Consider the following 14,244-nt stretch of genomic DNA (forward strand, 5'->3'; position numbering starts at 1 on the left):
ACTGGGAGGGGGTGAAGGAATGATAAGTGGAGGAATGATAGTCTTCTGTTTCTTCTTCACATCCTCAATCTTCTTCCCTCTGGCTTTGACTTCTCCTGGCGTGTTCTTCCTTCTCTTGGGAGCTTGACTCTCTTCGTCTACATGAATCCTGACATCACTGACAGTCCTCTGATCATCCTCGGAAGTAGACTCTTCCGGTTTCATCTTTTCATAAGTGAAGGGAACACCCATGTCAACTAACTTATTCATTTGTATATCCACCCATAGGCGGGAGAAATTCAAGACCTCTCTCATCAATATATTCAAGTCAATCTCTTCTGACTCTGACCAATTAGGCAATAGGATTGCCTTCTTCATTTCACTCTTATACTGTGGATGTGTATGATCTCTATCATCTAATACCTGATCAAGAATGAGGAAAAGTCCACACTTCCTCATGAAATCCACTAACATTTTGGACCACATTCTTCTCTTCACTGCTTGCTCGTCCATTAAGTTAGCCCAATAATCTTCTATGTCAATCTTATGAGTGAACTTCTCTCCTTTGATCCTTCCGACCTTCTTGTCTGGATCGAATTCTCTCTTCTTATAGGTAGCAAATCAATAGAATGCAAGCTCCTCACTCGCAGTGTTGGCGGCTATGGTGGACTGGCAAACCTCTGGCGTCTTCCCAACTGAAATAGAAAATGTCATTCCTGTCCTGTGCTTCTCTCTTTGGATAACATTGAACTCTAGAAATTGTCTCACCACTTCCAACAATATCATTCTGTCGGTTGGATACCTAGGAAGTCTGTAGGGTTCAGATTGAAACCCATGAATCCTGAGGCATGTGAAAGTGGGAAATTGTATATACCATGATCCATACTTTTCTATTAACTCGGTTGCCTCCTTGGACAATCTTCTGTGGATTCCGCCTTGCAGCATCCGTGTGATGTACATAGTGAATGCATCATTCACTCTCTTATAGTCTTCAATTCTATGCATGCTGAGCTGGGGGTAGCATTCATAACTCTTAAATTGTCCTTGCCCATTCCCAACTTCACCTTTGCATATTAATCCTTTGTATGAAACAAATCGTGCAAGCAGGTACACCAGGTAATAAGTCATGGCGAATGACTTGGACCGCTCTACATTCCTTAGCTGAAAAATCCAGGTTGTCACTTATAATCTTGGACCAATTCACTAGTGTTCCTCTAAGACAATCCTGGATGAGGTAGAACATCCATCCATCAAATATTGCTCCCTGCGGCAACCCCATCACTCTATTGAGTAGGAATATCAAATCACTATATTCCTCCTTAAAATCTATGCACATAAGTGTCTTCGGAGCCTTGCAATGATGAGACCTAGGCTCAATCATCCACTCTTTGTTAATTAAATTCTTGCATACACCCATCTTCTTCGTGTATCTTTCTGCATAATCCTCCTTGGTCACATCCTTCATGTCTGTTCCGCGTGGAATTTCGAACACCTCAGCAATGGCATCCTCAACAAGGTAGGCGATGACAATGCCTTTAGGACTCTTGATCATTCTTGTGAGCGGATTGTAACATCGTGCACATTCCAGGATCAGCTCACTACACTGTATGGACTGTGAAAATCCAGCGGCATGGAAAATGCCACTCTTCATAATATTCGCATATGCTGGGGAAGGAACCTGATCTCTGACTGCGATCATCTGACGTTGCATCTGGTCGAAGTCCAGGAAATGCATGTTTGTATCAGCAATCTCCTTCCATCTGGATGAAATCTTAAACTCTGGATAAAATCCAGTCTCCAGCGTCCTCAGCAGTTCTTTTCTTTCCTTATATCCTGACTTTGACATCGCACTTGTACAAAGCTCGAAGTTAGACTTAGGAAAATAATATAATGCTTGATAAAATTCCCGACTTTCTAAAGATTTAGCTTCTTAGAGCATGGAGTCTGGAAAATAATCCATACACTTGGTAAATTTTAGCAATTAAGTTCAAAGTGTGACAACACTAAGGCATGGAAGCCTTCCATAAAATTCATTTATACCTCCTTACGCTTAGAAAATATGCAAGCTAAAATGCAAAGGAGTATACCGGATTGATGATGACTAAGGAAAGGTGTGAAAGGTTTGTGTTTTCGCACAATGAATATCTGAAGACACCTTTCACAATCAACAATGGAGGTCAACAATTGTGAAGACAACCTAAAAATCAAACTTTTAAAACATGTTGTAATCTTCAAAATGTGCATAATCTTGATAAAAATCAGTTCTAATGATCAAAACAATCATTTTCTGGAATGTAAGTATGGCTAGTAAAAAATTTATTTCTGAGGACAAATCTGAAAATCGGATACTTCAGACTTACCAGCACCTTGCAAAGTGGTTTAAATCCCTGAAAATGATGAAAAATTGCTAAGGAAACAGCCCCAAGCAAATTCGCCAAAACTGGTTAGGTGGCTGGAAATGAAAATTTATGAGGACAACCACCTAACAATGGAGTTTCAGACCTGCAACAGCGATAAAATGGTCTAAAAAATGCACAAAAAACTCCATAAAACACCTCCAAATGCTAAATGTTTAAGTTGGAATTGGCTGGGCAATAAAAACTTAAGTCTGAAAATTAATGGCAGCCATTAATGGAGGACAAAATCTGAAGCAAACCTCAAATCTGAAGCAAATCAAAAGGCTGGAAATGATGGCAGCCAACAAGCATGCACGAAAACCATCAAAATGTGGCACCAAATCACCTCCTTAGCAAAATCGAATTTTCCCAACTATGGCGCCAAACTGAAATCTGAAGATTGATGTCAATGGCAGCCTTGATCTGCAGTAGCAAGGATGGCAGCAATCTGAAAAATCACCCAAGTTGGGATTGGATACCCCAAAGACAAAAAATTGTCTTCCTTAGCAAAAATCGAAATTTTCAGAATTCTGAAAAATGTTGTTAATGGCAACAATTTGTAGTAATGGAGGTCTGAATAGCAAGCAAAACTAGTGGAGGAAAAATCGCCCAAGTCTCCAAACATGAAATTGCCAATTTTCACCGAAAAATGCTAAAGTTTGAAAAAATCGCCAAACTTGGCAAAATCGAAATTCTGAAACTGGTCTTTAATGGCAGCCAAGAGGAATAGATCAACAAGCTGGAAAAAATGGAGGAAAATAAATCCTCAATCCCTCACTTCACAAAAACGCCTTGCTAAAAATTCGCCCAACATGGAGAGCTTTCATGGAGACACCTGACAGAAATAATAATAAAATAATGCTAAGTCTCCTCACATATACTTGCTTTCACCTCTCACTTTCACCACACAAGCAATGTGGGATAAAACACTTGTATAAATACTTGCTTGGTGAAACCCTAACTTGCTTCTAGAAGGTTCAAATATTAAATGATTATTCGCAAGTTATTATATTTGCTTTTAAATTTTAAATAATCATTAATAATTATTTTAAAGCAATTAAATGGGGCTTATCTATTAAAATATTGCAAATTAAATCCAAAATAAGCCTCCAGGGGAAATTCGATATGGGTTGGGATTGAAAAATCCCTTTAAAAATCATTAAAATTGTCAAAAATTCCCCATAAGGAAAATTCGACCCATGCTTGGATAAAAATCCATGCTCAACTTCATCAAAATGCACACAAAAACCCCCCAGGGGAAAATCGATGTGAGTTTGGACAAAAATCCAGACAAAAATGCACTCTATTTGCAAAAAATCACCCCCCAGGGGAAATTCGATATTAGTCTGGACAAAAATCCACACCTCCCTGGTGGAATTTCGACCTCAGTCTGGATGAAAATCCGGACTCAAAACTCTTCAAAAATATTCCCAGTGGAAAATCGATCCCTGTCTGGATGAAAATCCGGACAAAAATCCTTACAAATGCTCTCAGGGGAAATTCGACCTCTGTCTGGATGGAAATCCGGACAAAACTCCTCACTTAGTTGTCACAAAAATCCTAGTGGAAAATCGACCCAGGCATGGAATTATCATCGCACTCCAGTCCGCACTCCTGGTGGAAAATCGATGGCAGTCTAGATAAATCCTGACACTTAGCCAAATTTTAGCACTTCCAGGGGAAATTCGACTTGGGTATGGATAAACAGTGGGGGAAATTAGTAGCCAGTATGGATTTCAGGGGAAACCTATGTGTAGTATGGATTTTGAGTGGGGGAATGGGTTGGGTACTCTGGAATGTGAGGGGAAAAGCACCTCTTGCATAGAATTTGACCCTTTAACCCTTGGAATATGAATTTCCCTTAGGATTTTATCATTTTAACCACTCAAAATCACTTAGAAACATTGAATTTACACTAGACTTAGGCTAATTTTCCAAACAATGAGCAAAACGCTAGGAAAATATTGGAATAAAGTGCAAAACCAATTTAAATAATACCTTAGGAGTGAGAAAACAACTCCAAAAGGTCTGTGAATATCTTGGCACTTTAAAATCACTGATGCGCGTGTTTAAAAACATGTTAACGCTCAATAGGTCTACACTTAGACAAAACTTAGGATTATTAAAATATCAACTTTTGCAACTTAATCCTATAACTTCAAATAACCCTAGACGGCACTAGGCATGATCAAAACTCCGAGACTTGGGCACGGGAAACGCAAAATTGTCCACTAAGCAGCCAAAACCCTAACCTAACAACGCAGAAAGCCGACAAGAAGGGGGTCCCGTTAGCAATGGGGCGATGTGTGAAAAGGTCACAATAGGATCCTACAGTTATTCATTATGATAATCAAAGTTGCATCAAAATGTCTATCAATCCAGTGTTTCATGACAGGTCAAAACATGTGGAAGCTCATTATCACTTCATTCGAGATATGGTGCAAAGAGGCGCTATTCAGCTGATGTATGTCAGCACTGATGAGCACGTTGCAAATTCTTACCAAGCCTCTGTCCAAAGTGAAGTTTGTGTACTTCAGGGACAGACTCGGTGTTGTGGAAAATGAAACCCTAATTGAGAGGGAGTCTCAATCTCAATGATACATTGTGTTGTATCAAACCACCCTTTGCGAGCAATGTAAAGTGGTATTGTAATCTTCTCAGGGAGAAGTGTAATTATTAACCATCCTCTGCGGGCAATGTAAGATGGTATTGTAATCTTCTCAGGGAGAAGTGTAATTATTAACCATCCTCTGCGGGCAATGTAAGATGGTATTGTAATCTTCTCGAGGAGAAGTGTAATTGTTAACCATCCTCTGCGGGCAATGTAAGATGGTAGAAAAGATCCTCTCCACCCTCTGCGGGCAATGTAAGGTGGATCCAATCTATGCTTGTGTGTGAGCTGGAAGATTAAAATTATGTAGTTCCATGCTTTGCTTGTGTGCAAGATGGAAGATTATGGTTATGGTTCTCTTCCCTAATTAAGAGGGAGTGTTGTTTGTAATTAGGGATGGCGGATTCCAATTGCCTTGGGCAACATTGGAATCCACCTAAGGGGGCCAGCCCCTTCTCCAACGTATAGGGCTAGGCCCTATACCTCTCGGCATCTCCTAAAAAGTCTCCACGCTACACTCAACCCCAACACGCCATCATGATAGGGCCAACCCTATCCATTTCGCAGTAAATAAATTAAATAAATTAAAAGGTTTAATTTACAAGGCAAGCCGACTAGTTTAGAAGTATTGCTCCTCATATAAATAAGCATATACCTCTCATATCAAATTCATTTAGTTTTCAAAGGCATGCGAAATATACACATTGAGGCAGCAATCACATATATCATCTTCATGTTCAACGAAATACACATAGAAGGCAGCAGATCATCATTAGAAGATAGCGAACTTCATTGAAGACTCGGCAAACCCTATAAAAGGATTGCGAACCAGTTGAAGGTGCTGCGAACCCTTGATTATGCACAGCGAATCAGTTTAGAAGGACTGCAAATTATGATCTCTGTCAACGAGCTAATCTTGTAGACTACTATGCCATCCTTTTGTGTTAGCAACATCTGTACTCCAAATAAGTGTGTAATCATCATTTGAATCTAAAACCATAATCAAATCTGAGGATCTTTTCTGGCTGGGTTTTTCCTCCTAGGAGGTTTTCCTAGGGTAACTGTGTCTTGTCTTTATTCATTCACTTTCCTTGCTATGCTTAAATCTGAAAAACTATAAATCTCTAATCTAATTAACCTAGTTAGAAACAATTTTGATTTCTGAGTTTATTTAATCTGAAAGTGTTAAAATCAACACAACTCTATAATTTTGTGTTGTCCGTTATGACTTGAACAACATTACAGAGTCCCACTATCTCAATGGCTGTGATGAAAATATCAACAATACATTGTCCATCTTTTTACCCGACGACTCTCAAAAACATTGCCTCTTTAGGAAACACAGCTATAACATTGATTAAGGGACAATTTTTAGAATCTTTCTACCCATCTGAAACAATGGACACACCTGTCTCAATCCATGAATCCCTTATGGGCTTCAATGAATCTTCAACCACCTTGACCTCTTTCTCCAACAAGGTGTCAGGCACCTTCTCATAACCTAAGCCCTTGTACCCTTTTGGAGCTTCATTAACTTTTTTCAACATCTCTTCCCAATATGTGGAGCAAACAACATTGAAAACCAACCCATTTGCATAAATACATCTTGCTACATGTTGGTTGACAATGTCTCTATTGAATATCCGAAATACTGAGAGGGGAGGGGTCAATCAGTATTCCCTTGAACTTATTAAAACTTCTAATTAACCAATAACATAACATAATTTAAATGCAGCAAATGAAATAGACACACAACACATAACACCAAATTTTATACGTGGAAAACCCAATATGGGAAAAACCACGAAGAGATAGTTCTCTCAAGAATGATATAGTATGTAACCGGTTACACAGTACAAGGGGTGGTTCACTGCCAGTTTGGACTCACTATCCGAATGCAAAAATGGCTTACAACTGGATAGTGGATTAAACAAAATTTGAATTGTTATAGTTGCATCTGTCATATGCATGAGTTACCATTCCTTTGAAGTACATAAGTTGTCTCATACATTCATTGTACTTGATTCGCACACCAAAATACACATCCACAGTCTTTTCACATATATAGTACACAAATATTTGTTTTACAACCCTGCCTCTAACACATAATGTTGATGATAATATATATCCACACCAACCATATTGATAAGTCAACGCAATTGGAAGGGGTGAGACCGGACTTATCTGCAGGTTACAGCAATCGAAGTATCTTCACGCGGTGTCGACTTCCATCTTGAATCCTTAAATGCCTTGAAGAACACGCTTCCAGAATATCTGGATAGGACCGGATCTAATGCCTCTTGAGACGTGTTATCATTGCATCCGGATAAGACCGGACCCAAAAACAACTTTCAATATAGGTGAATACCGGACCTCAAAGTTGTGCATACATACATTGCATAATAAAGAGATATTGCATACATGAAGCAAACTTCCGAACTGATCTACATACATACATGCCGGATAAAATATGACATCCATGACATCAATGACAACAATGACAATAGGCCAACAGTCTCGACTCTCAATTTGAAATCTAGTTTCCAAAGGTCCCTTTGACCTTTGGAGGTCACTTTTAGGGTTACGAAGGGTGACAAGTTAAAGTGGACCTAAAAAAAAATTTTAAATGCAAAAAAACATTTGAAACCTGTCGTTGGGCGACTAGGTGTGACCTGGGTTCACCTAGGATGAACTGGCACTCACTTGCACAGGACCTGCACAGACCCACAGGCGCGCCACACCAGGACCTGAACCAAGTGCGAACTGGACCCGAATTCAGCAAGCTAGGGGGTGAACCGGGCTACTTAGATTTTATCATATACATATATGATAACACACACACACATATATATATGTATGGCACTTGCACCATGTTTTAATACTTGTCATACATATTATGAACGTAGAATCCAAAAATGATGGTCAACTTCTGGAAATCCAGCAAGCCAGGGGGCAAACCCGGCTACTTAGATTTTATCATATACATATATGATAATATATAGAGAGAGAGAGAACTTAGAATCCAAAAATGACAGTCAACTTCTGGAATTCGAATATGTATATGTTTTTCATTTTTGTCTATCAAAGTTTGACACTTGAATTTTGTATTTGAGAGTGTTTATTGCTACCAGTAATTGATTGAATGAGAATGGTATTATGAATGAAAGGAAATGTAGGAATATATTAAAATTGTAGATTATTTTCTAACATTTGTTTATATTTTAGCATATAAATACAGATTTGGCTAGGGAATGCAAACCAAGACTCTAAGTCATTGTACAATTACTGGTATCTATAGCTATAACATACAGCATACTCTTACATACAGGGTGGTATGGTAGAGACAAGGGGAAACCGAACTTACAAGTATATGCAGACCTGAAACTGCATTGTTCATCATGATAAGGTACAGCATCCGATTCTCTGATTTGAATAGCATGAAGCTATCCTCCTTAACAGGAAACTTACAAGATAAATAAGTTTCTGATATTTATCTTCATGTTAGTATGGTTCTCTGTTTTGGCTGAAGATGGTATAGTGATTAAATGTGGTGTGGTAACCTTTAGACCTGCAATAAAACATTTTCAAATATAAAGAAACATTGTTGCCTGCTTGTGCTAAACTTCAACAATTTGGGCTTATTCCTCGCTGCATTCAGTAATGCATAAATACTATGTCAATTGGTTGAAAAGTACCTTGAAACTTACTGTACAATGATGATCCCCATGAAGAATATCAAAAAATGAAGGTTCACATGCTTCATTTTGAACCCAGACACAATTATGTGGTAATGAAGTTTGCCCAGAGAGTTCTTCTGATGATGTTAAAATTATTTGCCATTTCCAACACATAGGAACTTGATTTATAAAAATAAAACACTCCACTTTTAAAATATTTATTTTTTGGGATTTCAAAACAATCCCTAAATATAAAGGATAGAAGGTAGCAGGCACCGAGGCGGTTTAAGTTCCATATAAGATGTTGTTCCATTTTCAAACTTCATTCTTTACATCTATACATTTTTCGCCTTTAACACTCCACTGATATTGTTTGAAGAGAATTAAAAATTAATCTACTTTCAAGATGGAATTTTCTACCTTAACCTAATTATTTGCTTTGTGCTCTCCAACCATTGAAATCTCAAGAGAAAATTTTCCTGCGTTTTTTCTGTTTGAAATTATCTGATTGCAAACTCTGTACAGGATTCAATCTTTAAGAAAACATCGTGTATATTTTTTATGAGATGAAATACACTGTTTCTCACGGAGGGTTGCAAAACAAAATATGTATCAATGTATCAATGGCTTGTCCAAAACAAGATATCTTTAGCTGCTAACACTTTGTCGTAAAATTAAAAAAAAAAATCCATTTACAAAAGATGCAAAGTATTGGTACAGAAAACATTTACATTACATAGTGACCACATGATCCCTTGATCTTGTGTCCGTACAAGTCCCAGAGTGATTACAAGTCAGCAAAGACTGCTTACAAGCAAGAAAATGGAATATTATTCAACCCAAAACAAAGAACATGTTTTGGATTTCATGCTAAATGAAACAGAAACAATCCAAAAGGAGTAGATTGTTTTTTCACCTGTGATATTGATAGCATATCCTTGTTTCTTTTATCAGTAGCATCACTTCCCAAACTTCTGCCCTTTTTAATTGTGAATGCCCCCATGATAGAAAGTACTCCTGAATCCTGACCTCCTAATCCAATAAGTAAATATCTGCAAATAGTCAAATAAGTCAAATAAAGAAAGACCATGAACTCCAACATTGCTTTACCTGCTTCAAACGATTATACATCAGAATTAATAAGATACTGCAATTCAATAAAAAAGCAAACACAATAGAGCCCTAAATGAACAAGCAACATCTGTTTGCTCCCCGGTACAGATGAGAATTTATCTACCATGACCTTCAGAAGAGGTATCCCATTCAAAAACATGGCCAAGCATTAGAGAGTAGGCCCAGCAAGCTACGTACAATGTATGCTTACTGCAGTTCTAATCAGTTGCCATACACAAGTTCTTAAAGTAAAATTTATGGGCCTTGAAACTTATGAACTCGTCAGACAGTTCTCAGAATGATTTATGGAATTCTTGATTTGTATAACCAAAATCAATTAGATTCTGTAAAATAAAATATGTAGGGAAAATTCTTGTCCTGGTATGTTGTTTTGATGAGTTTGTTTTGTGGATTAATCATGTCAAAATGAAATAGACATGATTTTCCATTGGGTTGAATATACAAGAATAGCTCGATGAAAAATAAAAGCAACTACAAGGTTAGTACAGGAGAATCATCATGAAAGGATATTCATGACTGATTTGGTAGATTAGAGTATGTGAGTGAATTTGGCTTACAGCCACTAGCCATCATCTTTTCAAACACTGCATAAGCAAGTTCCAGTCTGCCTGCAGTGCTATACCCACGAATTAGTGCATTGTAGGTGGCAACAGTTGGTTGATGCCCATCAGATAGGAGTTCTACATATAACTTGCATGCCTCCTCCACCATGCCAACCTTTCCAAGATGATTTAACAAAGAGTTGTAAGCAATCAAGTTTGGGAAACAATTACTGTTCTTCATTACTTTCAAAAGTACTAATGCTTCCTCCAACCTTTGGGCTTTACCCAGTCCATCGATCATAAGAGTATACACAATTGAATCAGGCTTCATGTCACTAGCATTCAATTCCATAAAAAAGTGAAGCGCCTCATCTATCCTGTTCATCTTACAGAAGCTGTCTATAAGAATAGTGTATGATTTCAAATCTGGTTTTATGCCCTCTTCAATCATTACCTTGAACAGATGACAAGCTTCATCTACATCCCCTAGCTTTCCAAGGGCATGGATAAAAATATTGTAGACTGCACAATCAGGCTTGCATCCCTTTTCAATCATTTCTTCAAATAGATCCTCTGCTTCATTTATCCTAGCTGCCTTACCGAGACCAGCAATCAGCGGACCGTATGTAGAGCAGGAGGGTGTATATCCTCTCTTCATCATATTATCGTACAAATCTATGGCATCATCAACTCTACCGGCCTTTACAAGACCTGAAATAAGTGTATTGTAATTTATAGTGCTCATCATGCACCCTCTCGACCGCATCTCATCAAGCAGCTCAAAAGCGACATCTATCTTGCCAGCCTTTCCAAGAGCATCAAAGAAAGCATTGTAAGTAAAAGCATTTGGAATACAACCTAATTTCTTCATCTGTTTGAAAGTATCCCAAGCCATGTGAATACGATCAGCTTTACATAGCCCATCAATAAGAGCACTGTAAGATTTAACGCTAAGAACAATATTTTGGCATTTTGATTCTTCAAATAATTTATAAGCATCAAAGACTCTTCCTGCTTTACATAGATACTGAATGAGAAAGCTTAGAGCACAAACATAATGATGATCAGCTTTGGCCAACATCTGCTTATAGATCAAGATTGCATCATCCAATCTGTCTTCTTTGCCCAGCCCATCAATTAGGACTGCACAAGCATCATCATCAGGCAGTAATCCTATTTCACAATGCAACTCTTTGAACAGCTTCAAAGCCAAGTCCATCTTTCCAGCTTTTACAAGCCCCCGTAGAAGAGTAGCCAAAGTTACAGGATTCGGAGAAATCTTATTTTTCATGTCTTTAAAGAGCTGACAAGCATCATCCATTCTATCCAGTTTGATGAGACCATCAAGCAAAATACTGTATGTAAAATCATCAGGGATAAAGCCATTTTTTGTCATCTCCTCCATCATTTTGAATGCCAAATCCATCTCATTATTTTTACAGAGACCATTCAAGATCGAATTGTATGTGTTATTATTTGGCATGTATCCTCTTTCCTTCATTTCCTGTAACAAATCTACTGCTTTTATAACCCTTCCATCTTTACCAAGTCCATCCACTAGAATATTGTAGGTCACAACAGTAGGGGGAAGATTCATCTCCTGCATTTTCTTGAACATTTTCCATGCCTCATCTCTTCTGTCTGTCTTGTACAGAATATCAATCAGAGTATTGATAGTAACAGTGTCAGGATCACATCCATTTTCTATCATCTGCGAAAGCATATTAATAGCTTCATCCACTTTACCTGTGTTGCCATGGGCATATATCATCACATTGTAAGTAATCACATCAGGAGAAATCCTCATTTCTCTCATTTCTTTAAAAAGCTTGTTCACTTCATCAATCCTACCCGCTCTTCCAAGGCTATCCATACAAACATTGAAGGAAACAACATCTGGGTAAATTCCTTTCTGCTTCATCAGCAGGAACATCCCATAGGCCTCATCAGACTTACCATTTTTCCCATAGTAATCTATGAATATATTGTACGTGAAAGATATGGATTGATCCCACCCATGAGTTTGCAAAAACTGCAAAAGCTTTTGTGCTTCATCCAATCTGTTACTCTTGAGAAGGCCTCTAATTATAGAATTATAAGTGCACAAGTTGGGAGAGTGACCTCTTTTTACCATTCCACCTAAAAATCCAAGTGCGTCATCAACCTTGCTACCATTGCAAAGGGCATTGATAAGACTAGTAAAGGTTACCACATTCGGCCCACATCCGTCTGCCTCCATCTCCTTCCAAACCTCCCAAGCAGCATCAACATTGCCCGAATCCCCATACTTATCAATCAGAGTATTGTATGTGACATAATCTGGCCTGCATTGGCTGCTTTTCATCTCGTTCAGTAATACCCTTGCCTCGTTCAGTCTACCTGCACTACAAAGTACACCCATTAATGTGGTGTAAGCTACAACATCCAATTCACAACCCTCTCTCTTCATCTGTCTCCACATTGCACGAGCCTCGTCTACCCTACCAGCTCTCCCAAGGATCTTGATGCAGATTGTGAAGGTGTAAGCATTGGGTGTCAAGCCAAGTTTTTGCATATGAGCCAGAAGTTCCAGCACCAGCCATGCATCTCCCATTTTACCACAGGCATACATTAGAGCAGAAAAACATTTCATGCTGGGCAAAATTCCTTCAAACAACATCTTCGTGTACACTTTCATAGCTTCATCCCTGAATCCAGATTTTAGAAGTAAACCTACCAGACCATTGTATGCAAAACCACTGAGCACAAACCCAGACTTTCTCATCTTTTCAAGGGCCCCTGGAACCTGTTCGATACCTCCATCTATTCCAAGGCCGTGAAGCATTATTATATAGGTTTGAGAATCAAGCCCACATCGTTGTTTTTGCATCAAGCTGAAAATGTTTGCCATTTCTTTCAACATCTGGGCCGCTCCCAGGATTTCTAAGATGGAATTATAAGACTCTGTGGTGTGATTAAAACCCGGCTGCCTGGCAGCCCATTGGAAAAACTCCAATGCTTCGTTTGGATGAGGATACGATTTCAGGATCCGAATCATACGGTGGATATCTAACCTTTTCCCATGCCTAACTACTGGAGTGATACTTCTACTTTCAGCAATTGTGTCTATGTTAGTTATTTTGCTCTTTCTTAGTACTTTATTTTGTGTACACGAACAAATATTCAGGTTGGAAAACCTGTCAGCTTTACCTGTCCTTTTGAACCAAAAGAACTCCACTGCAATTGATCCTCCTCTTTCTGGTGATCTGTTGTTGCTTGTACCAATCAACTTCATTTTGTACATTCCTGTTGCAAATGTTTCCATCACCTCCAGTGAAGTCAAGCAAATAAACAAATGAACCCAGGGTTGTTCTCACTACTGAACCTTCGCCCTTTCATTGAACATTATTGTGTTCCTTGAACAGTTGTGAGAATGCCAAACAAGATTTCTTTTTAGAATCGTCCAACAATTGAAGGAAGATAAACTAATTCTAGGCAAAACAAAGTCTGGATTTGGTGAGAATGGAATGAGCGAGCAGCCAGTCATGATTAGATTTTTAGTATTTTGAGGCTGTGGTTCCGAGGAGGGGGAGGTTTTTGTAAAATCTCTCAATGAATGTTGCTGAGAAAAATTAGGGTTTTAAAAAAAACAGAAAGAAATAAGTTTTTTTATTATTCTGTATAAAGAAATATATTATATTAAAAGGGGGGAATAGCATTAATATTATATTTTTTAATTTATGTAAGGTAAAGTTTTAATGAATATATTTAAATATGACATAAAATAATTAGTAGTTAAATCGATAAATTATAATCACTAGTTTAATAAGAGGTGGAGGCGAGTCATAATTATTAAACGTGTTTAAGTTATTAGAAAGATTTTGGTTGTTAGTATTTGATTTCTAAATTGTATTGACATCTTTTTT

The 14,244-nt window shown here is 38.1% G+C and overlaps 1 protein-coding gene across 16 annotated transcripts in view; it reads right to left on the reverse strand.

Annotated features, from left to right (window-relative positions):
• The window catches only part of LOC131078666 (pentatricopeptide repeat-containing protein At4g31850, chloroplastic), a 52,433-nt gene extending 38,470 nt beyond the window's left edge, over positions 1 to 13,963 (reverse strand). For 6 of the 16 annotated variants that reach the window (XR_009113835.2, XR_009113823.2, XR_009113825.2 and 3 more), the window contains exons 1-4: positions 10,794 to 13,963; positions 9,580 to 9,715; positions 9,395 to 9,467; positions 8,351 to 8,554 (exon numbers count right to left, since the gene is read on the reverse strand). Coding sequence is in view for 1 of the 16 variants with exons in the window: in XM_058016417.2 (XP_057872400.2) it covers positions 10,308 to 13,643 (3,336 nt within the window). In the remaining 15 variants the exon portion in view is untranslated. Of the gene's footprint in view, positions 1 to 8,350; positions 8,555 to 8,583; positions 9,468 to 9,579; positions 9,716 to 9,850 lie in introns of those variants that run through there. The other 10 variants (XR_009113826.2, XR_009113833.2, XR_009113828.2 and 7 more) reach the window with 5 other exon arrangements.
• Positions 13,964 to 14,244: the final 281 nt, after the last annotated feature.

This window comes from Cryptomeria japonica, chromosome 2 (assembly GCF_030272615.1).
Source record: "Cryptomeria japonica chromosome 2, Sugi_1.0, whole genome shotgun sequence".
Classification (NCBI taxonomy): Eukaryota; Viridiplantae; Streptophyta; class Pinopsida; order Cupressales; family Cupressaceae; genus Cryptomeria; species Cryptomeria japonica.